This window comes from Eptatretus burgeri, chromosome 5 (genome assembly GCF_056783735.1).
Source record: "Eptatretus burgeri isolate ZD-2024b chromosome 5, Ebu_testis_v1, whole genome shotgun sequence".
NCBI lineage: Eukaryota > Metazoa > Chordata > Myxini > Myxiniformes > Myxinidae > Eptatretus > Eptatretus burgeri.
The window spans coordinates 114,281,552-114,305,700 of NC_140965.1; the positions used below are offsets into that span (position 1 = coordinate 114,281,552).

Consider the following 24,149-nt stretch of genomic DNA (forward strand, 5'->3'; position numbering starts at 1 on the left):
ACCAGATCCAATTTTACGTTTGAGGAGAGAGCTTGAGGTAGGTGCAGCCAAGGAAGAAGACCTCTGATTCGAAGGTTTTGCTGAGCTTCTATCAAGTGATTTGGCAAAAGCAGAACTTAACTTGGGTCCTTCTTTGCCTGTAGATGGGACTATCACAGTCTTTCTCGACTCTGAAGGAATCTGCTTTGTAGATGAACGTGATGAAGGGCCGGTGATGCTCCCTGCTCTCAGCATTGGTTTTGGTGCTGTCCCTGCTGTCTTCTTCGCAGCAGATACTGCAGTGGTAGTGGTGAATGCTGCTCCACGAGTGCTTGATCCTGCAGTGCCAGTACTGGCAGTAGATACAATGCCGTCCTTCTTGCTCGTTGTTAGAGTCTTGGCTACAGTTGGTTGCATTTTTCTTCGTACTTCTTCTTTGAAGAAGAGGCGAAGTGGCTCCCACTGTTCAATCAGCCTGTCTAGGCACTGACCAAGGGACAGCCACCTTGTTGCGACATGCTTCAGAATCTTGTGTGTCGGGGCATCACAGAGTTCTTGCAGTGCTTTCACTCCTTTGACGCGTTTACTACTTTTGTCCAAGTAGTAGTAAATATCGATGAGAAAGTCATCTAATTCAATGGGTAAGGCCTGAGCCGCCTTCTTGGCCGTATTGTGCATCATATGGCAAGGGCATCCCATGATGTAGCACTCTGGATTTTGTTTGTGGATATAAGCAGCGACTCCTTTGTGCTTGCCCACCATGACAGAGGCATTATCAGCACAAAAGGAAACACAATTTCCCCACGGAATTTTCCTGTCACTGAACTCATGATCAAGCAGTTTGAAAATGTTTTCTCCAGTGGAATCTTGTTTGCACGCAGGCAAACTTAGCAAACCTTGCTTCACAATCCCAGCACTGTTGTCATAGTACGAAATCAGGACAGGATATAGCTGGGCCTCACCACTGTCATTGCTGCCGTCTGGAGCTAGGCTAAATGGAGCTAGTCTAGCAATATCGGCAATAGATGAAGCAGTAACATTTGACAACTCACCAATTACACTGGTCAACAACAAATTTGTTGTCTGCATTTTTTAAGCTGATTTAGACGAATCTGATGCGCTGAATCCAAAACTCACATTAGTTTTGTTCAATCAGGTCAAGTTTTTTGAGATATGGCCACATGTCGTTTTTTTACATTTTTGTTCACATGTACGCATGTGTGGAGCATTTTAGAAGAAGTTGGTGGGGTAAAATGTCATGTCAAATAATTGTTTTGATTGGAAATAATTATTTTTATGACAAGAAGTATTCAGGTACGATAGTTCTGGGTGATTATGTCGAAAGGGATCAGTTTGAAGTCATAAACCTCAAAATCTTCCAAAATTGGTGAGGCAAAGCATAAAGTTCGTGGATCAAAACTAAAGTTAATGGGGCAGATTTTGTAATAATGTGATACAAAAAAGTTGTATTTCTTGGAAATAACGAACTCTGAAGAATGTACAATACCTACATGCGCCAATTTATGACATGCGCTCTGCTCAAGCTTGAGTGCCACAGTATGAACCCAAAGATTGGAGACTGTTCATTGACAGCAGCAAGCGATCACTGAAATGTGTTCTGCTACACAACGGCAACCAGTTTGCCTCTGTACCCATCGCTTCACTCGACTACACTGAAGGAGAAGTATGAAGCGGTGAAGTACGTGCTGGAGAAAATTGGTTATGATCAGCATAAGTGGTTTATTTGTGTTGACCTGAAGATGGTGAACTTTTTGTTGGGACAACAGTCTGGCTTCACCAAGTACCCATGTTTTCTGTGCATGTGGGATAGTAGGGACCGTGCTCAGCATTACACGAAGAAGGACTGGCCTGTGCGGAGGAATTGGTGCCATGCAAAGAAAGGAACGTCATCAACGACCCTCTGGTGGACAGAGACAGAATACTCTTCCCACCGCTGCACATCAAGCTCGGCTTAATCAAGCAGTTCACCAAGGCTCTGGACAAAGATGGTGACTGCTTCACTTACTTGTGCCAGGCTTTTCCAGGATTGACCATGGAGAAGTTGAAAGTTGGCATCTTTGATGGTTCTCAGATCCGTCAGCTCATCAGAGATCCAGAGTTCAAAACTCAATGAACGAAGTGGAACTGGAAGCGTGGAAGACATTTGTTTTGGTAGTGAAGAACTTTCTTGGCAACAATAAGGCCAGAAACTACGCAGAACTTGTCAACAACATGCTGACTGCTTTCAGAAACCTGGGCTGCAACATGAGCATCAAGATGCACTACCTATTTTCACATATGAACCGGTTTCCTGAGAACCTGGGTTCAATGAGTGACGCAGCAGGGGGAGAGATTCCATCAGGACATGAAGGAGATGGAGACCAGGTATCAGGGTCGCTGGGACGCAGTCATGATGGCTGACTACTGTTGGAATCTGAAGAGAGACCTCCCTGCCGCTGAACATTCCAGGAGTTCGAAGAAACGGAAGTTCAAGCCCTGAAGTTTGAACAGTGGTGACGCAACATGCAATTTACTTGTACTTACCTTTATCAATGCCCACCATTCAGATGACAGTAATCGATGTTTCTATCATGTAATCAATAAATGTTGTTGGCAAAACATTTTTTTTTCTTTAAAACATGTTTAGGATGATATGTGTTGACAAAAATCAGCTGATAATGCCACAAAAATGTAATTGATTTTGTCACAAGATCTGATTTTTTCAAATCAACTTAGCACAAAAACCTGACCTGATGGAGAGAAACGGATGCCATTTCCTGATTCAGCAGTGCCAGAATACCCTAATTCACTTGTAGAAATCTAGACAACATTCAGAAAGTAAAAAATTGTTGACCAGTGTTCTTTTTTTCTTCTTTTTTCTTTTTCTTTTTTTTTTTTTTTCTTTTTTTTTTCTTGCTTTTTGTTCTTTTTTTTTTTTGTTTTTTGTTTTTTTGTTCTTGCACATCTTGCACATCTTGCAAGTTTTTGTTCTTGCACATCCATACTTTGAAGCAACTTTTGAATCTGGAAACATCTTTGAAATAGAGGTCCAGCATGATCTGAGACTGATATGGGCAAGTTATGTTCCACAATAAATCCACTAAAGAGAAGTTCCGCCGGGTAACATCCTCTTCCTCGCTTGTCCCTTGTTTGGTGAAATAATTCAGAAGTGTACCGGTACTCGTGCTCGAAGATCTCTCCTTTGCAATGTCTGTGTGCCGTTTGCTTCCAACGTGCTTTCCGAATATCATCGCGACCTCCGTGCTCAACTGAAATATCAACGCTGCATACCGTACAATACGCATGATGAATTCCTCTTTCAGACTTTCGAATACACGGGTATTGGAGACTGTATTCGGTCTTGTACTTCTGAGACCATTTCTTGGTCTTCGCGTAAGCTTCTTTCTGCCATTTCGTAATCAACATCGAGGGCTTGAAGCATCGATAACTTCGAAGTCGATGTTCCACAGCTGCAGCGCGCCTCGTAGAACTCTAGCGGCTGTTAAATTAAACACCGCACGGTGGTCGCGACCGCCGGGCTGGTACGGGGCCCAGCTGCATGCAGTGAGCGTATCGCATGCATATACACTGTGCATACATACCGCATGCACTGTATTGCACACATGCCGCATGCACTAAATCTCAGTGCATGATCGCATAAGCGAGATCCAGACCCAATGTTTCGCTGCTCCTCATTTGAATTTGCAATTTTTTACGTACAATTTGGAAGCAGCGAACGTTATGGAGTTACCACATGCTATACGTAGCAGACGATGCTTTTCATTCAATTCTCATACTAGTACATTCTGATTAGTGAACAGTGCAAAAATATCAAAATTTCGGGAGGATAAGGATAGTGATCGTAAGGGCGGGAGTTTGGGTGAATTTTCGGAAGCCTCCCGATGAAATCGGGAGGGTTGGCATTGCTGCAGTTATCATTGGAAATTTTTGTAACTTCGCATATCAGAGGCCTATCGAGGTCCCTTTCAGTGCACAAAATTTTGAAGGTCAAGGTCAAAGGTCAAGGTCACTGTCACAAATCAGGGGAATCGACGAAACCCTTATTTTTTGAGTAATTTTGATCGGATCGTCTTCAAACTTCATGGGAATATAATTCATGGTCTGGCGCTCAGCTGATTAATTTTTGGTGGCGATTGGCCTTGACCTTCATGGTTAGCGCCTAAGGTCAAACATATTTGACCCCAAGGTCAAATTTTCAAGTTTTAGGAACCATATCGTGTAGTACCTCAAATTGAACACCTCAATGAGTGCTTTCTCGATATGTCAAGCTTGAGACATTATGATGTCATTTGGTGACGTTATGAGGCAAAAGCATATTTTTCATGGTTACTCTGTAGAACGATTCTCATCGGAATCTCTCGTAGGCAGATATTCCTCAAGGAGTCGCTCCTGGTGGATAGCAGCTCTGTTCACCTCAGTGTGACCTTAAAGAAGTCACACGTGGTCACCTTTTGGCAAGATACGGGTCACCCTGCGGGTGACATTGGTTTATTTATTTTTTATTCAATTATTTTTCCCCAAAGTTAAATTTAATAAAGATACCTCCCACAACATCAAAAAATATTTTTTAATCGTGATTTACATTATTTGTTCGCTGATCCCGAATCCAGGCCGAAGTAACCGGAAATTGCGTCAAAATCATCAGCTGTGCGGCGCTTACATGTACCACGGTATAGTTGGCAAGGATACAGTTGTGAACAAGTTTTATGTAAAGTCAGAAGCGAATGTAAGAAGAATTATACGTTCGCTTCTTGGCTTTGCCTATTCCATATTAAATAAGGTTTTCTCTGAAACCACTTATCTGAACGAAGCGAAATTTGCCAAGTATCATCCAGTACTATAGCTGCATAGATTTTTGGAAATCAGGAAGTCATGTCATGTGGTGTGGCAGCCATGTTAGATAGAAAAACTAACATAATCCGATCAAAACGAAACTTGACATACGTGCTCCTCTACCAAATTTTGGGCAGAGTCCAAATTTTCAATGCCATCGGCCATGTGGTTTGGCAGCCATGTTAGTTTGAAAACTGAAAATTAAAAAGCCTCTCTCCAAAACTGCTTAACAGATCATTGTGAAACATGTTGCTTTACATGGAAAAAGAGCAGTGGATCACAACTGCAACATTTCACATCGATCTCCACAGCAGTTACCAAAATGTAATTTTTAAAGATTATCCTTGAAACCAATGTGGCTGCCACACCACGTGACTGATGATGTCATTTTAAAGTAATTTGTATGCAGCAAGGGCAGTGGATGATAACTGCAAAGTGGACAGGTAAAACGGTTTCAGAGAAATAATTATTTCCTTAAAACCAACGTGGCTGCCCCATCATGTGACTGATGGTCATTGTGAAATAAAATATTTGCAGCAAGAGTATTGGATATAATCACTGCAAAGTCTCGCATCGAAAGGCTAAGTGGTTTCAGAGAAATACTTCTTTTTTTTTATATGATCGACTCGGCATGGGGAATATTGGTTGAAAATTTCAACATCATCAGTCACATGGTCTCGGAGCCATGTTGGACAAAAAAATGTATCGGATCAACGTGAAACTCCAAAGACATGATCGGCCACCCATTCTGAATTTTATTAGATAAAGAGGACGTCATGGGGTGAGTGTCCGATCGAAGCGGGCATTTTTTTTTTTGTATACCTTGTCGAGGCTCGTGTGAGAGCTAACACAAAATGCACAGCAAAGGGGGCATGAGACAAGAGAGGCGGGAGGGGATAGGACAAAACAGTGGGGAACAGAGACATTAGGAGATCTGTGGAAGGGAGAGGGATGGGGTGGGGAACATGGGGAATACAAGATGGACATTACAGGGACTTTCAGGAAGGAAAGCAGGGAATTTGAAGGAGGTGGGCTTGGGTGGATTATCGGGGGTAAGAAAGATCGAAGATTTGGATGGGGGATGATAAGAGGTGGCGGTGAACAGCTGTTTTGAAGGCCTGGAGGGAAGAATGGGATTGAATAGAGTGAGGGAGTTTATTTCAAAGGTGGGAAAAAAAGAGGAATGAAAGAGTGAAGGTGAGCAGTGATTCGTGATTTTGGTATTTTTACCAGAAGGGGGTTGGTGGCGGACCTTGAGCGCTCTGCGGAAATGTGGTGGGGACAAATCGCAGAGAGAGCAGGGGGGTGAGGCTGGAGAGGAGACGGTAGAAGACAGAAAGACCACTGACCAGCCTGCGATGAGAGAGTGAGAGGCCCAAAGACAGCCTCATTGCAGGAGATGCCAATGATCCAAAATGCCTTGGTTTCCACAGCGTGAAGCCGAGAAAGGTGGGAGGCAGGAGCACCAGCCCAGAAGGGAGAGCAGTACTCCATCAGGCTGCGTACGAAAGATTTGTAAGTGGTCAGGAGCTCAGGAGGGCCGAGGAAGGACTTTGCACAACAGGGTATTCCCAGTCGGCGACTCGCTTTGGAGGGGAGGTTTGAAATGTGGCTTTCCCAGGAAAGGTCATGGCAGATAGTGAGACCCAGAAGCTTGAATGAAAGGACTTCTTCCAGAGGATTGTTGAGAAAGTGGATGGGGGTGGGGGGGGGGGGTTCCAAACGGTTCTTTCAGAGAGACATCGTGAGAGTGTGAGATTTGTCCGGATTGAAAGACATGTTCCACGTGTTGGACCAGTTTGCGATTTTACCCAGATCTGCAGTGAGCGAAGAAGCTGCTGCTTGCCGGTCTGAGGGATGATTGATGGTACGGCAGAGGGTGGAGTCATCAGCAAAGAGATATGGAGGATTCTCCAGAAAGTCAGAGAGATCATTGATGAAAAACAGAAAAAGAACAGGGCCCAGAACGCTACCTTGAGGAACTCCAGTCTGGACAGGAAGAGGGGATGAAAGAACTCCATTTAGGCCCACACGTTGACAGCGACAGGAGAGGAAGTCTGCGAACCATGAGTGGAGATGGCCTTGGATACCATAAGAAGAGAGTTTGGTGAGTAGGGCAGGGTGCCAGACCCTGTCAAAAGCACGTGATATGTCCAGGGATACGGCTCGGATTTCATGTCTGGCATTGAGGACCTCCATCCATTGTTTGAAGAGCAGAAGCAGCATATTCAGGATAGAGTGACCTGGTCTGAAACCAAATTGATGATCGGAAATCAAGCCATTGGTGAAGAGGAAGGATTTAATGTCTGAAGCGATGATGGATTCCATAACCTTGCTGATTGGGAGAAGGCTGATTGGTCTGTAGTTGCAGGGATCTGTTTTTGCACCTTTTATGCAGGACAGTAATGTTTGCTGATTTCCAAGCAGATGGCAGATGACCTTGAGCAAATGAGAGGGTGAAAAGAACAGAGGGTGGCAAGAGCAGAAGAGCAGGTTTTTAGGGCACGTGGGCTGATGCCTTCTGGACCGGTTGCAGAATCTGAATCGAGGTTTGACAGCAAGCTCTCCACCTTGTCAGGAGAAAAGGACACAGAGTCCAGGGACAGTTGGGTGTGACTGGGTAAGGTGGGTCGAGAAAGCGATGGGTTTTGGACACAAGATTTCAATGCAAACACCGGGTTTAGGCATTCAGCCTTTTCACGTGCGGTATCAGCAGTGCGGCCATTTGAGGTAAGGGAGGGGATGGAGGGGGAACATACACCAGAAACAGATTTGATTAATGCCACCAGGATTTTGAGGAGGGAGAGAGAGGTTTGAAAGTTCAGACTTGAGCTGAGAAAGATGTTGTTTTCTGGCTCTCCTGAGGGTAGATACACACTTGTTCCAAGCTTTATGGAAGGAACTGAGATTGGGTTTGCTCAAAACATCAGTTGGGTTTGCTTTCCATGAGGCAAAGGCAAGTTGTTTCAGGACAACTGCCTCGCCACAAGCTTCAGTGAACCAAGGGCGGGAGGAAGGGTAGGACAACTGAAGACGAGAGGGGATAAATCTGTGCATGAGGGAGAGCAAGTTTCTTTGAAAGAATTCCCAGGATGAGTTGATGTTGAAGAAAGTAGCGATAGGAGACCAGTGTAGAAGTTTGATGGCTGCTTCGAGACCCTGGCAGTCGGCTTGAGTGAAATGCCAGACTCGACGGCAGTGAGGTGGTTCTCTGATAATAGTCAGAGAGATGTCCAGTTTGACAAAGACGTGGTCAGAAGAACCGATTGAAGCGAAGGAAGAGCAGCAGATATTGTCAGGGAAATTTGTCAAAATCAGATCCATAAGAGATGGAGTACCATTGGTTGAGATCTGGGTCGGGAAGTTCACCGATTGAGTCAGTCCCAATGAGTTGCAGAAAGCTTTTGCTGAAGTGCCATGACAGGTGAGAGAGGCATCCACACCCAGCCAACTGGTATGATGACAATTGAAGTCACCACATATAAGGAAGAGAGAGTTTGGATGAGAAGATAGAAGTAGGTCCATGTTTTTGGATCGTGAGGTGTAGATGGAGTCCTCACTGTTAGGTGGATGGTACAGTACACATATAAACATGAGGTGGGAGTGGAGGGGAAGCTGTAGCCAGAGGTATTCCTGGGGGTGTGGGAGAGTGAGGGCAGTGCATGGAGAGTGAGGAATAGAGTCTTTGATGACGAGAGCAACTCCTCCACTAGGAGGAGGCTCAGGTCTATCATACCGGAGGAGGGAGTAACCAGGGAGAGATACTTGGGATTCAGACACGTCTTGGGGGAGGAAAGTTTATGTTAGGCAGATTATGTCTGGTTTGTCAGTGACAACCTGTATGGAAAGATCTGAAAGGTTTAAGCGAAGGCCCTGGATATTTGAGGTCCACACTGTTAATAAAGAGGGAGGGCAGGAGGCATTGGGTGCAGGGGGTGGGAGCGAAGGGGGAGGGTAGGACAAGGAATGAAAGGGAGGAAAGGAGGGTTGTTGAAAGAGTGTGGGGGATTGCAGAATAGCTAGGGGAGGGGGCCGGATGATGAGGAGAAAAGGCTCTGTGGTGCTGGGGGAGAGGGGGGACAAGAGAGGGGGAAGAAGGCAGTTGAGGATTTGAGGAGGTGGAGTGAAGAGATGGAGGTGAGAGGGCAGTGGAAGGAGGCAGATTTGTGGATGAGAGGGGGAGACTTTGAGAAGGGTGAGTGAGGGGGATGAATGGTGGGAGAAGGGTGAGTGGGGAGAGTTGAGGGAGAAAGGTGTGGGGGGAGTTTTTGAGAGAGGTGAGAGGGAGGCTTGGAGGGAGAAGAGTGTGATGGTTGCTTTGAGAGTGAGGGGTGAGAGGGGTGAGTTGGCACTGAAATTGGAAAAAAAGAATGGTTGATGGAAAGCGAACATTCATAGCAAACTGGGTGTTTTTTTTTTTTAAGTTTTAGGTCAGAGACGCGATTAAACACGTTTCTTGATGGATGCAATTAAGGCGAATTCAGAGAATGGAGAGAAGAAACGCTGTAACAGTTGGATTTTTTCGGCAAGGTATGAAGGAGAAGTCGAATTGAGAGCAGTCTGTTTAAATAGTAGAAGAGTAGTGCATTATGATACAGTAAAGAGTACCACTTGTGTGTAAAAGGAAGATGAAGCATTATAAGAGATCGTTTTTATTGTTATTATTATTGCTTGAGAGAGTTTTCATCAGATTAGGTCATGGAAGTGTTGCAGAAAAAATCGTGAGGTGAATGGTGAAATTGGATCGATAAACGCAGGGGGTCCAAACACATCACGTGGTTATGGGAGAAGCACTTGGCTATGGGAGGTGTATAGTCAAAAGTGAAATTATTTATTTTAAATAAGGATTGCATAACATTTGGAAAAGGGAAGGCTGAAGTTAAATCGTGGAAGTGTGTGGTGAATTTGGATGGTAAACACAGTGTGAATCTGCTGGGTCGATGAAAAGTACCAGGAAGAGTAGAAAGACACACGTGGTTTCAGGAGGTGTATAGATCAAAAGGATACAAGGAAGATTATTATTTTTTGATGTATTTTTGAAGAACAGGTAAGATTCGGGAATGGAAGGTTGTAGATCGGAAGAAATCGTGAAGGTAATGATGGCGAGAGAGGGTCAGCTCAGTCGAATAAAGATGGTGTGCTGGCAGGAGGAAGAAGAGGTGGATGCAGAAGAAGAAGAAGAAGAAGAAGAAGAAGAAGAAGAAGAAGAAGAAGAAGAAGAAGAATCGAGACTTGAAAGTGTGCAAGGAGAAAGGTAGATTTTTTTTATTTTTTATTTTTAGACAAGAAATAGAGTGTTTAGTTGGGAGGGATGGGGGACATTGGAAAAGTGGGGAATATAGAAATTGAAGGTAATGGGGAGAAAATACAAATAAACACAATCGTACACCGAGGGGAACGATGGGTTGGCTTCAAGCACTCGGTAAGACAAGGTCGACGAAAACTCACAAAATATCATGATTTTTGAAACAAAACCAAACTAGGAACAAACAGTAACATGTAGGTGAGAAAATAAACAGTTAAAACGGGACAGATAACGACCGGAAACTTAACTTTCAGATCGTCAGCAGAGAGCCCTGAGGAGACCTGCCAACGCTCCAAACCCAGAACCAGAAGTTGTATCGAATCAAAGCGGGGCAGCTTGTTTTTTTTTTGTTTGTTTGTTTTTTTCCACCATAGAAGTTTCACGAAATTTACACCATAGATGTTGCATATGTCAAACGCTTTATCCGATCTTTATGTAAAGTTTTGAGGGTCGTCTCGGGCTCAATTGTAATTGGCAAAAAAAAAAATGATAACGTCACCGTTCACATGGTTCAGCAGCCATGTTGTTTTTAATGTAAAACCTTCAAAAATCTTCTTCTCCGTAACGGCTGAACAGATCGAAGCGAAACTCTACAGGTATGATCGCCTATCTATGAGGAACAAAAGGTTCTGCACCAATAATGCCATAAGTCACATGGTTTGGCAGCTATGATTTTTTTGAAGAATAAACATTTTAAAATCTTCTGCAGAACGGCTTGACCGATTGAGGGGAAACTTCACTTACATGTTTCCCCAAGCCTTGGGATAACAGGGTGTTCACGAATAATTAATAGGTCACATGGTCTGGCAGCCATATTGGTCTGAACAAAAGTTTTTTTTTATCTTTCTCTTCAACCACTTCATCAATTGCTGTGAAGTCAAACGTCACAGATATGATTGAGTAGATATGTGGAATAAATGTTTTAAATTTCAACCTGATCGGACGCATGGTCTGACAGCCAGAATTATTTAATATTTTAAATCTGGGTTCAGGGATTTTAATCAAACTTGGTACAAGTATGTGTAATGATGTAATAATGTGGGCGGAGGCATATCTGGTGACGTCGTGACATCGAAAGATATCATACTAGTTTTTTTTATTTCATAAAAGTTACAAATTATTCTATCTTATCATTTATAAAGGCAATTTTGTACACTTAAATTTTGAACCACAGTATATCACAATTATCATGGAAGAATCTGATCTCCACTAGATAAGAAAACCTTCCATCAAAAGCCTTTGTTGTGATAGTATGCTTTTGAGCATCTTTGACGTATGCATTCAGTATTTTTTACTGCGCATGAGTACTTGCATACCAGTTATGTGAAATGCTGAATATAGGCCCTATTTGTACTACATGCAAATGTTTCTATGTATTTAAATCTGCATCATGTTCTCTTTCTCATCCTCATGTTCTGATTTACTGTTACTCCTGTTGCTGTTGATTTAGCAATAAGCATTAAGCATGAACACCAAAAGTGCTACCGATGTTTCGCTTTTCGGTCCACGGCTTGAATAACTCAAAGCACTTCTTTCCCCCAAAAGACCACCATTGCATTTGCAGTCAGAGCAGCACTTTCTTTCACAGTTCTCTTCTCCGTCCATTGGTTATGAAAAAGAAGGCCATGGCCTCTCTCTTAAAAGGGAGCTTCGCTCCCCTGAGTTCCTCAAGCTGTGGACTGAACAGCCAGACATCGGTAGCACTTCTGGTAGTCATACACTTCTGGAGAAAGAGAACATGATATCGATTTAAATACATAGAACCATCAGTATTGACAACATATAGGGCCTATATTATATGCATACAAGTGTGAAACTTCAACACTCAGTAGCGAACTCTAAATATTCTTCGAGCAAGCCGATTTTTTTTTTTTACTGAATTATTTTCACATTATATGGAACGTTTTCAGGAGGTGCCACATTAAAAATAAATAAATAAATAAATAATAGGAATGTCGAAACTTTGGATCACCATAATGTGCAGAGGAGTGAGAATTATTTTTATATCCTCGTGGAGGATCTTTAAGTCTTACGCACGTTGTTGTTCTTGTGGACTGTTTTGTTTCACAGCCTACAGTTTTCATCGAAACTTCCTGAAAGTTGGCATATATATGTAAAAATACCCTGCGCAGACAGTAACCATATCTGATTTTGAAAATTCCTGCAAGAAAAAAAGTTATGACGTCAAAATATCTCCGCTAATGGAAATCGCCGAAAAATATATCTCCAAAACTAGGCAAGCTTTTGAATTCTGTTTGCAGGAATCGAACAGGGCATTAGCAGAGATGAATTACCGCACATATGATACATCACTAAGACGTCATATCAATTTTTATGACGTCATTCCTATTTTTTGTTTCACAACCCAGAGTTTTCATCGGATCTTCGTGAAACTTGCCATGTATATGCAGAAAGCCCACGCGCAGGCAATAATCATCTCCGATTTTGAAAATTCTTCCTAGAAAAAAAGTCGACGTCATAATATCGCCGCTAATGGAAATCACCTATACCATTATCTCCGAAACTCGGCAAGCTGTTTGAATTTTATTTGCCGGAATCAAGCCGGGCATTAGCACAGATAATTTATCGCAAACCTGATACATCACAATGACATCATATTCGTTTTTATGACGTCATCATTGGGAGGACGAGGATCTTAGCTCATTCGAGCTTGTTTACTCTGTTCTGTCTGCCTGCCTGGTAGTCAAGCAAAATTGAAAATCATTCCAAACAAAAATATTATTGTTTTTAACGACGTTATAAAGGATACAAACAATAGGCATGAACAACTAATGTAACGTCTTGAATAAGGTGGTGTAAAAACTGCATCAACGGCGGTAAGCATCCGGAATTTTTTTTCTACGACTTTTCAAATCTTTATATTTTATATCAATTTAATTATATACTTGAACACTGTAGAACACAAACCACCTTTTTGCCATTATCAAAACCCTTTAGTTTAGCAATATTCGGAAAAAATATTACGGCATTTTACATCATCTCGACCAATCAAATTTGCAGCTCGTGGACCTTGCCCATGTCCATTTTTTACAAGACCGCAAGAGATAAGGTGTTTGATGAACACCAGTTCATCATTTGTAGAAATATATTGAAAAGTGAGAAGTGATAAGCAAAGTCAATGACTAATCCAAAAGTGGAAGTGATCATGCATGGAACACGAGTCAAGATGAGATATGTGCAGACTCAAGTGCAGCATTACCACCAAGCTGGATAACCGCTTCCTCCACCAAGATGGTGTCACCGATGGCTGCACCGCCAATCCATTCCGCCACAGCAAAGCACGGCGACCTCATGAACTGCCACACCGTCATGCTAGTGAAATGCCCAGTCACATCAGTCACAGATAACGTGCTCGGTGGACAAAACAGGAGGTTACGAGAAGAAAGGAAAATATGCACAACATACCCATCAAATCTGTTTCACCAAAGTCAACTACAACCTGTGTACTCAGATACTCTATATCGCCATCTTAACCAAAATCACGAACAACCTCGCATTTGAACCCATTAACTCAAGCATGCAGGACACATTGCCCGAAGCCCCAAGGGCATATCTGCATATTTACATTTGGCAGATAAAGAGGAGAAAGGTAAAATAAATGTAAAATCATAGGTACTGGTAGAAAGATGTACAGAATACAATTATGGTTAAGAGGAAGGAAACAAACGGTTTTTGTTTTTTTAATTCACACATGCAATATGTACGGCTGGCAGGATGGCCTTTAGGTAAGCACACTGTCCTCCAAGCCGTCTATCTTGGGTTTGAATCCCGACCCAGTCTGGTGATTTCCACAAAAGAGAAAGCCCTTTATAATTTAATAGATCATTTACTATACAAACACATATGTGGAGAGAATAGATTGTCTCAAGAGTCCAAGCAGATCTCTGACTCTGAGCTAGAATACATGGCCTTATATTTGATTGGAAAATCATGAGGGGTCAGAACATCACAGGGTACTTGGTTAATCGATACCAGACTACAAGAAAGTTTTCTTTTCACATGAGGTCCTTTAAGCAAAGAGAAAAAAACAATCTTGTGCATAATTAAAGCAGAGAGCACTGTGCAAGAATGTGTCTTCCTTATGAGGTGTGCATGCACAGGAAACCTTCCTTTATTTACAGTCAATGATAAGCATTGATCTCAGCATGCCGATGGACCATTTGGTTTGCACAGCTTTGCAGAACAATCAGAGGTCCATGACCTCAGCAGTTCGATGAGACTCCTGCTTTACAATCAAAATAAGAGGACAATGGGAAGGCAGAGTTAATGAGCTTCGTGTTTGTACAATTTTTACAATTGAATGGGAGACCAGAGTTAATGAGACCAACGCCTCTTGGGGCCCGACTTACCGGCGTCAGCCAAAGTAGTTCTGCCCAATTTGCCAACCAAGTGAAGGAGAGAAGATTATATTGTTACATAGTTAACTAGCACACTGTATCTATTCATTTATAAAACAACCTTCAACATGCAATGATCCATTATCAATTATATTTTAGATTAGTAGACATAACAGATGGGTACATGTTTCCTTCAAACATAGATGAACAACAAGATCCCTTACCACACCCAGATGTGCTTGGGCCAGTTAGGGGATTATATATTCGTTATTATTATTACGTTGGTTATTATTATAATCATATGGTTTGAAAGTCATGTGGTTTGAAATATTCGCTTTGAGTGTACAGTGATGGTATTGAGCATTTTACTGGTGCACTCAGGAGAGCGCGTTTCTCAACAACGAGAAATGCAATTAATCAATGATCCTAAGGTTTCAAAAGATATATTATAGGCCATGGGCCAGATATGACCACAGTGCATCCCCCCCTCCCCCACCTCCCAGCAAACCTATGTTTTTTCTGAATCCCCTGGATATACTGAACATGAATATGAATGTTAACATTGAAAATTTTGGGATGCACTACCTGTTTTGACCTTTTGAATATGGGTACCCTAAAATTATACTTTTATCAATTTGCATCGAATTCAATTTACGGATGGAATCAAAATGGCATGCAGAAGACCCAAATCATATCCAATATACAAGTATGATGCATAAAATTGAAGATAATTGCATTCTCATCATCTGTGTATGTCTAACAGTGTTGTACATTAAATCTAAATGAAATTATATACATTTGAATATAATTATATTCCCTATCTTTCGAATAAACACAAAATCAACACTGTATTCCTCAATGAATATATTTGACATTATATGAATTTTATTGCAGGTACAGACTATTTAATGATAGTGAGAAACGGTTCTAATTACCTTATATTTCTTGAAATATGAGACATACAGGAATGGTGTCGGTGTTGGAATGGGCTGTATCCTGAACAGAAAGCGAGTCATCACAGTCAATATTTGTTGACATATTTAAGATTTATTTCCAAAACATTCATGTTAAATGTTCAACTGAAGATAACAGGTTAGTTAAGATGTATTTTCTTTCTCGTGGTATGACTAGTAATAAGTTTTAATTAATGGCAGTTAAGTTAATCAAGTAAGGTAATTAAGTTATATATTCCAATCCAAATCAGAAATATTTAAGAATGTGATGCAACATTGCAATAATTAACACCTAATGAAAATTTGAACTTTCAAGTCCTGTTTCCTTCTATTTTCAGGTTCGTACTAGCTGTGCACAACATAGTCAACTGATGTCTGACCAGCAAGCAGCAGAAGGTGGCCAGGAGCGAGAAGACCCACCTCCCAAGCGTCGGAAAGATGATAGTCATGGAGGTTCGAAGTCCCGATTGGAGCCCGAATGCATTGTGCACATCCCTGGGTTACAATATGGCCCTATGGTGCTATTATATTATCCACAACCAAGGATTCCACAGCCCAGCTAGCAAGGTTGAAGGAGACCCGAGACAAGAGACTGGCGCAACCACATGGATCAGTCCAACGTATGACGAGTACCTGTGACCTAATACCAGATTCCCGAACTGAGTGTCACGAATATCACAGAGAATACTATCAACGATTTACCATGAACCTTAGTCGCCTCTCCACTCCTTCAGATCCATCTACTCCATCATGCTCCAAGTTAAGTCGGAGGGATTCATCAGGGGACATGGTACTGTTTTCATCTGATTGCATCTTCTGTAACTCAAAGGGGAGACGAAAGGTCAAGATCAAAGGGACACACACCACTGAAGGCTTAAGCCAGTTTGAGTGTGATGGATGGCGAACAGTTCTCAAAGTAGCTGAAAACAAATGTGACGAGAAATTACTCACACGGATAAGAGGTCATGATTTGTTTGCTACAGAAGTGAAGTATCACAAATCCTGCCGGGTTATCTACACACAGAATCCAGAGAAATGGGGAGTACAAGCACAGAGGACAAGGAGAGACAAACAAACCTGTCACAAGCACACAGTCAGGCCTTCGCAGAAGTTCAGAAAGTCATAGAAAGAGATATCATTAGAGGCAAACACATGATCAAACTGTCAGAGCTTTCCAGCATTTATATCGGCAACCTACAGCATACGGGTTTTGCCAATCCCAACTTCCGTGGGGAAAACCTTAAAGCTAAGTTTGAGAAACATGAGAAGTTCAAGGACTCATTGGCATTCTGTAGATGACACCGCACAGGACACTTCCAAAAACTTACATAGTCTACAATGTAGACAATGGCACAAGCGACGTGGTAAGATGTGCATATGAACTTGGTTCTCTTGATATGGTCCAATAATCTGGTAGATATCTGCATCGAATGATTCTCGACACAAGCCACTGAAGACCCTTTCTCGGCTGCCCAAGTTTGTACCAGTTCTAGCTAGATTAGGAGACACGTGGGAAGCACCCGACGACCTGATGGATGACCTGGATGAGTTTACCTGTGCGTTATATGGAAGACCTCGTACTCGGAGCGTCGATGAGTTGCAGTTCATGAAAATGAATGAGCTGTATGTGAAAGATGATGACCATCTCTCCCGTTCGAGCACAGTTGACATGGGCACTCTCCCTCCATGCAAGAAGAGCCTGGGGCAATGCATCCGGAGAGTCAACTTCCAACTTGGCATTTGGAAAAGAGCCCACATTGCAAATCTTGAGATCCCTGAGCCAAGTGATGGACATGGGTGGATTTTAGTTGAGGGGAAGCTGGAGCCTCTTTGGTACGAGGGAGGGGTCCTGTCACAGCAGTTGGCAGACATCGCTGAAGATTCAGCGAACATCAATGACTCGGACATTCCAGACGAATCGGACTATCTTAATGGAGACAGCTCAGAGTCTGACAATGAGTAGTATTAGTTGCAATTCCCGTTAACGACAGGAACATTCATTTCTATTGGAGTATACTTCTGTTTTGAATTGTTTAGAATATATTGTTACGTTTGAGGGGGGGGGATGCATTCAAAGGGTAATTAGGATGTTTAATCAGATATGCCATGCTGTTCGAGTTTACCAGGATCTCGATGTAATAAGTAGTAATTCAGTGGTGATAAGTTGTCTAGTAAATGTTCATTTCTTCAAGGGGGAAATGATAAATGTCACGTAATTAGATAGGGACACGGGATAGGGTAAGTGTGTCTGCGTAAACCCCTTTTGGTATTCTCTGAAGACTGGCCGTGACGTCACCGGACAGTGCAGCAGATGGCTCCGCCCCGTGATCACGATTGGCGGAAGGCGATGGCGGTGGGCCAATAAACGGCTCGATTGGGAGTGACGAGGACGAAGGATAAAAAGGTTCTGTTCGGGGTCGAAAAGGAAGAAGAACAAGAACCAAAAGATCGTGTTTTTTTGGTGTGGAAGCTGTGGCGGCAGAGAGCGTCCTGGTTGCTGTGCTGAGTCGATCGTGCTCTTGATCGTGTCTGGGAGCCTTGCCGAGCCTCGTGCCTCGCTTTGGTTGGCTCTGGGGTTCTGCTGACTCGGAGTGCGGGGTCGAGCGGCGGGCGGACCTGCCTCCCTCTCCTGCTCGCAACTTGGCACCAGAACTGGTTCCCTGGCGGCTGTGAGCGGACTTGGGCCAAGACCAGGAGGTCGACAGCACCACGGTTTCTCCTGCCCCCCTGACGAGAGCAAGGCCAGCTCGTCCGGCGCCGATCCAGGGACAGTTGCGTCCACACCACGGTCCAGCCTGACCACCAGAAATAGCTACGTTGTGTGTGTGTGTGTGTGTGTGTGTGTGTGTGTGTGTGTGTGTGTGTGTGTGTGTGTGTGTGTGTGTGTGTGTGTGTGTGTGTGTGTGTGTGTGTGTGTGTGTGTGTGTGTGTGTGTGTGTGTGTGTGTGTGTGTGTGTGTGTGTGTGTGTGTGTGTGCGTGCGCTTGACGCCTTAGAAGGTTTGAGATCTCTATATTCATTGGAATTGTCTGTGTTTTTCCCCACGCCCGATCCCACACCATCCCGTCGAATCGCCCCGGATCCCTCTTCTTGCCGAGTCTTGTTATTTCTGGTGATAATAAAAACGAATAAACATCATCAACTCAGTGAAAAGTGACTCGTGCCACCTTCCTCGTCCCGTTTGCGGTAGAGCGAATAGAACCGCCATGTTTGGGTTATAAACAAATAAATCGCCTCCATCGTTTCGGCTCATTCTACATTGGCGGGACTGTTCAAGTCCCGTGGACATCACAATATGTTGTATTTAAATACTTACCATGTTTGAGATTTGGTTATGTTATTTAGTTCTGTGAATATTGCATTTAATATGATGCAGATATAATGCAAATATAAACACTATTTTATTCACTCTGAAATGTATGCTTTCTGCAGTCTGCATTGGCACTGTAAGTTGTAGATGTTTGTTTGGAAATATGATGGATGAATATGGGAAGAAATATGAAGGATAATGAAATACTGCACGTAAAATATTCTTGTATTATAGGTAACTGACATGATCCTGATTAGGGAGATATAGACTGGAAATGTTTATGTGCAATGAAATATCTTGTAGTTTGGTGATGCTGATGGTGGCCATCTTGGATTTTTTGGTTGCTTTCAAACTATACTATTAAATAATATTTTGTGTGGTACTATAACTAATTCTCTGTAATCATGGTAATACTTTGTCAAGTAATGTTCCATAAAAGTGACCACAAATATGTATTTTGTCAAAATGTGGTTGATTGAAAACATTATTTGTCTGAATACCCATTTGATGCTTATTGTGTGATAACATGGTATATTTTCATAATAGTTGCTTGATATTTTCGAAAAATAAAAGGTAATTAATACTGTTTCGCACTATCATTGAATAGTCTGTACCTGCAATAAAATTCATATAATGTCAAATATATTCATTGAGGAATACGGAGTGTTGATTTTGTGTTTATTCGAAAGATAGGGAATATATATTCAAATGTATATAATTTCATTTAGATTTAATGTACAACACTGTTAGACATATACAGATGATCAGAATGTAATTATCTTCAATTTGATGAATCATACATGTATATTGGATATGATTTGGGCCTTCTGCATGCCATTTTGATTCCATCCGTAAATTGGATTCGACGCAAATCGATAAAAGTATAATTTTAGGGTACCCCTATTCAAAAGGTCAAAACAGGTAGTGCATCCCAAAATTTTCAATGTTAACATTCATATTAGTGTTCAGTATATCCAGGAGATTCAGAAAAACATAGGTTTGCTGGGAGGTGGGGGGGGGGGGTGGACTGTGGCCATTAACAAGACCACAGTATAGTGAACAGAGATTCTGTTCCATTTACTCTTGGCCTGTCAGTATTGACTCACTCGTCTGCAAATGTAATGAGCCCTGACCTTGTCATTGTGAGAGACCTGATAAGCGTAATTATCCTGCAGACAATTTAAATCTTTATCTCAACTCGATGTCAGTGCACGTGAACCATTCTTTACAGAGTGATTTTAGCCTATACCTCCAGATTCTTTTAAAGCATTTTAAAGCAAATAAAGAGAAATGAGTGCATAATTTGTGGACAAAGAACACATCTCAATATGAAAAATATTTGTTTCAGCATGATCAATACATGTCCATGCTCAAATTTCACAAGATTAAATTAACTAGCATATACCCGTGCTCCGCACGGAGTTGAATGGGTGGCAAAAGGTGGATGAGGCATAATAGTTGATGTTATGGGAAGCTGGGGAGGGTGTCATTTGGGATGTGATGCACTATGGTTACCTTTCCTTAGTTTTCTGAAGGACCTCCCTGTAGATGACATTTTGGGTGAGTGTCTTGTTGCTGAATAGTCATTGTGAGGAATTATTGTCCACTTTGATAGATATATAGGAGTAACCTCTTGCACGTGAAAATGCAACGTATAGTTGGCCATGGGAGAACACGGGCTGGGAGGTATATTCCGAGTTTGTCAAACGTTTGGCCCTGGGATTTGTTTATGGTCATCGAGTATGCGAGTCTGACTGGAAATTGCATCCTCTGCAGTGTGACTGGAAGGTTGGCGGCTGATGGGGCAAGTTTAACATGATATAGGCCGAGCCCGAGACTGAACAAGAGCAGTGGAGGGTGACCGAGAATCAGAATGCAAATTTCAATGAACGGCACTTTTTGGCGCACATCCGACGATCGAACACCGCTGGACGCTTTAATTTGAAGATCACACACGCAAGACACAACACAGGTAATGATGGCGGTTGAGAAACGTCAAATTACGTGCAGACGTTAACAGAAATAATTTTTTTTTTTAATAAATCTTTACTTTAAATACAATGTTTCTTGTTACATTTTTTGTGTCAAATTAACCTTTTGAGGTAGTCAGCATGTGCAGAAGAGGGTTTTACATTGCAGACGCTGTTTTCTAGGAGTGGCATTACGCCTCTCGGTGGTGACGGTCTGTCGACGACAGACATAATGACGTCAGCAAATGACCGATGATGTCATGACGGAATTGCGCCTCTCAGCGGTGACGTCACACGTCGCCATGCAAACGAACGTAAAAATTAGAAAATCGCCCAAAATTCCCAAACCTGTCCGTCTGGCGCGATCTCACATAGCCCATGCTGTTCATTAGACCACAGAGCACCCGCATGCCAAAAGTGGCGACAATCCGTCCAGCAGTTTTGGAGGAGATACGTCAAATTACACGCAGACGTTAACAGAAATAATATATAGATTATTTTACTTCCACACCAGCTATAAACTGTCATCCAGACAGGGTGATTCATCAATGTGCGTGCCGTCCCTCGGATGTACATCACGCCAGGAATCCTGCCCACTGGCATCAGTTGGTGGACGTTAAAGATGCCACGGTGTCCTTTGAGAAAAGCAGGAGAGCGGCACCACAAACAAATTACAAATTCCTGACCTAACCTTAGTTGAACGACGACAGGCCTAGCCAACTGGTTCATGAAAGACTTGGGCCAAACTTCCCCTGGCCAAGCCCACAAGAAGGTGGGAAAAAGTGTGGCCACCAACGAGGAAGAAGAAAATATGAAATCTGTAAATAGCCCCACAATGAGGATACCTGGCCTCCCGTAAAAATTTCAATGACTCGCTTGTCATCTGCATCTCCAATACGATTTCTCTTTGGCTTTTGTTCTTAACACCGATTACTAAAAGGCGAAGCATCCGTCCATCCATAGGTGTGTGTAGGTGTGTGCATGTGTATGTGCCCGTCATGTTTCATGCTAAAGGGTTCCTGCTGTCATGGAACAATAAAAATAGGGGAAATACCCCTGGGTGCTCACCTGGTAGCAGCTCGATAAGAAAACCAGGGAACCACTGGTAGGTGTGGATGACCCACAAAATATGTAATGGAGAAGAAAGTAAATACCGATGGAATTTTTTTAATGCAGTGAACAAACTTTGGTACATCACAGGTGATGAGGGTTGTGGTCAAGTTTCATGAAAATCGTGTGTGTAGGCGACGTTGTTTCGTCGGTCAAGTTTCATCAAAAAGAAGACGTTGCAATTGTTTGTGGACGGACTGACGGACGGCATGTCATCCCATAAGCTTCCCGGAACTACGTTCCAGGTGAGCTAAACATGGTGCCGTTGGAAAGCTAGTAATAAATTTACTTGGTTGGGAAGCTGATAGTCGATCGATTTACTTGGAATAAAAATTTGTGTCTTGTTTATTGGTTTAATCGTAAAGACCCATCAAACTAAAATACGCAATTTGGAGTCTGTCTGTCTGTATGACAGTGATGCATTCGGTCGTGACTTATCCAATCACAACGAAAATTGACAGGAGGACTAAGGGTCACACGATGGAGGTTGTATCGACTTCATGCCTCCCCCCCCCAACCCACTCCACAAGGGGGCTTTCCACCTTGGGTGAAATCCATGTTAAAGTGGAATCCAACGCTCAGACCACCTCGACGCTAATCTATCCCTTGATGCCCCACAAAATAGATATGATGCGTCTTTTTTTTCCGATTTCCGAATTATAAAGGAAGTAAATTTGTGATTAAATTATGAAATCTTCTTCTTCTTTAACTTAGCAGTGATGTCACACATGAAAGGAGACCACCAGATCTGTGCTGTATGCGGGTTACATCACGGTCCTGCGGTCCTATTTAACTCAAATGGCAAATAATTTTAGATTTTTCACAAGTATGCTGAGTTGATGCATGCTTTTATAGCAATACAAACCGAGATGTTTTCATGCTACACCAAAGGCTGAAAAACCCTAACTTTGCCAGAAATTGGACGAGGTTTATCCGAAATACCCGAGTGTGGATCGGGCCTACAAAATGTTCGCTTTTGTGCTTGGAACATGTTTCAGAAAACTGTTACAAAACAAGAGATGGCTACATCTTGTGGTTATCTGCCACAATCGAGAGAGCATGTTATCCCTACTATTAAGCAGATGACACAGCCATCGCTCGAAACGAGCACCATCTCTACCCAATTACCAGTACATGCACACGGACAATTTGAGTGGCGAATCAAACACCTGTAACCATTGCCTGGCAGGTACCACAAGAGCACCTGAAAATAATTATCGATTATCAACACAAATTTCTACAAATTAAATGAACCACCATTTATTTATAGTGGAGAGAAAGTACGTATAATCATCTACTCCTCCGAGAGGATTTGACTAAGATGCTAAAACTTTCAGGGTACTTCCCCGCCTCCACCATACCCCCACAATCAACACCACCATCCCACTCCCCCACAATAATCACGCCCACATTACCAAAGACCACCCTTCACCCCCCCTCCCCTCCCAATCCACCATCTACTGTCGAGGAACAATGACAACTCACGGACATGACGGTGGGACACGTCACGGACACAAATGACGTCCCGGGAAAGTATGAAACGGGACGATCCCATAACATACAAGACACCTGGTCTGCCTGCGACGGTGGGACAAAGCATTCGTCGCCCATTTTGTCCACAGTGTCCATGCTGTCGGGCGATAATGGGCATTTCTGCTCGAGTAATATATAAACCAATTTATCAATGCAAAATCCCTCCCTTATGAAATGTTGATTGAATGCAAAATCAAACCCTACTGAGCTGAAGTGATCACGTGACCAGCGGTTTCATATTCATTAACACTTCCACCTTCTTCTTCTGACTCGCTCACACAAGGCTCAAAACTATTTGGCTCCAAAATTCCTTGGGAAGTGTTTCCATTACTAATTTTGTCTCCAGTAGTTTCTTCAATATCCCACTGACGAGTTTAAACATTCTGAGAACCTACTCATGACGGTGGAATCATTATCTGAATCTGAGCTCGACCTGCACTGTTTCTCCATGTAAAGCCGCAGTTTGGATCAAAGTGGCTTCAAGATGTGACGTCACTTGCGAAATCGGAAATCGACACTTTGTGATTGGAAAAAATTCAATTTTTTCCCTCTTCAAATTAGACCGTGATTAATGATTTTTTTTTATTTTTTGTATACCTTGTCGAGGCTCGTATGAGAGCTAACACACAACGCACATCAAGGAGGGCATGAGACAGGAGGGAGGGAGTGGGAAGGACAAAATAGTGGGGAACAGAGACATTTGGAGATCTGTGGAAGGGAGAGGGATGGGACGTGGAACATGGGGAATAGAAGATGGACATTACAGGGACTTTCAGGA

At 42.7% G+C, this 24,149-nt stretch overlaps 1 protein-coding gene across 3 annotated transcripts in view; it reads right to left on the bottom strand.

Annotated features, from left to right (window-relative positions):
- PNLDC1 (PARN like ribonuclease domain containing exonuclease 1) overlaps positions 1-24,149 on the bottom strand; it is a 116,009-nt gene that overhangs the window by 36,751 nt on the left and 55,109 nt on the right. For all 3 annotated transcript variants that reach the window (XM_085883402.1, XM_085883401.1, XM_085883403.1), the window contains one exon: positions 13,359-13,471. In XM_085883402.1, the coding sequence (XP_085739528.1) occupies positions 13,359-13,471 (113 nt within the window). The remainder of the gene's footprint in view (positions 1-13,358; positions 13,472-24,149) is intronic.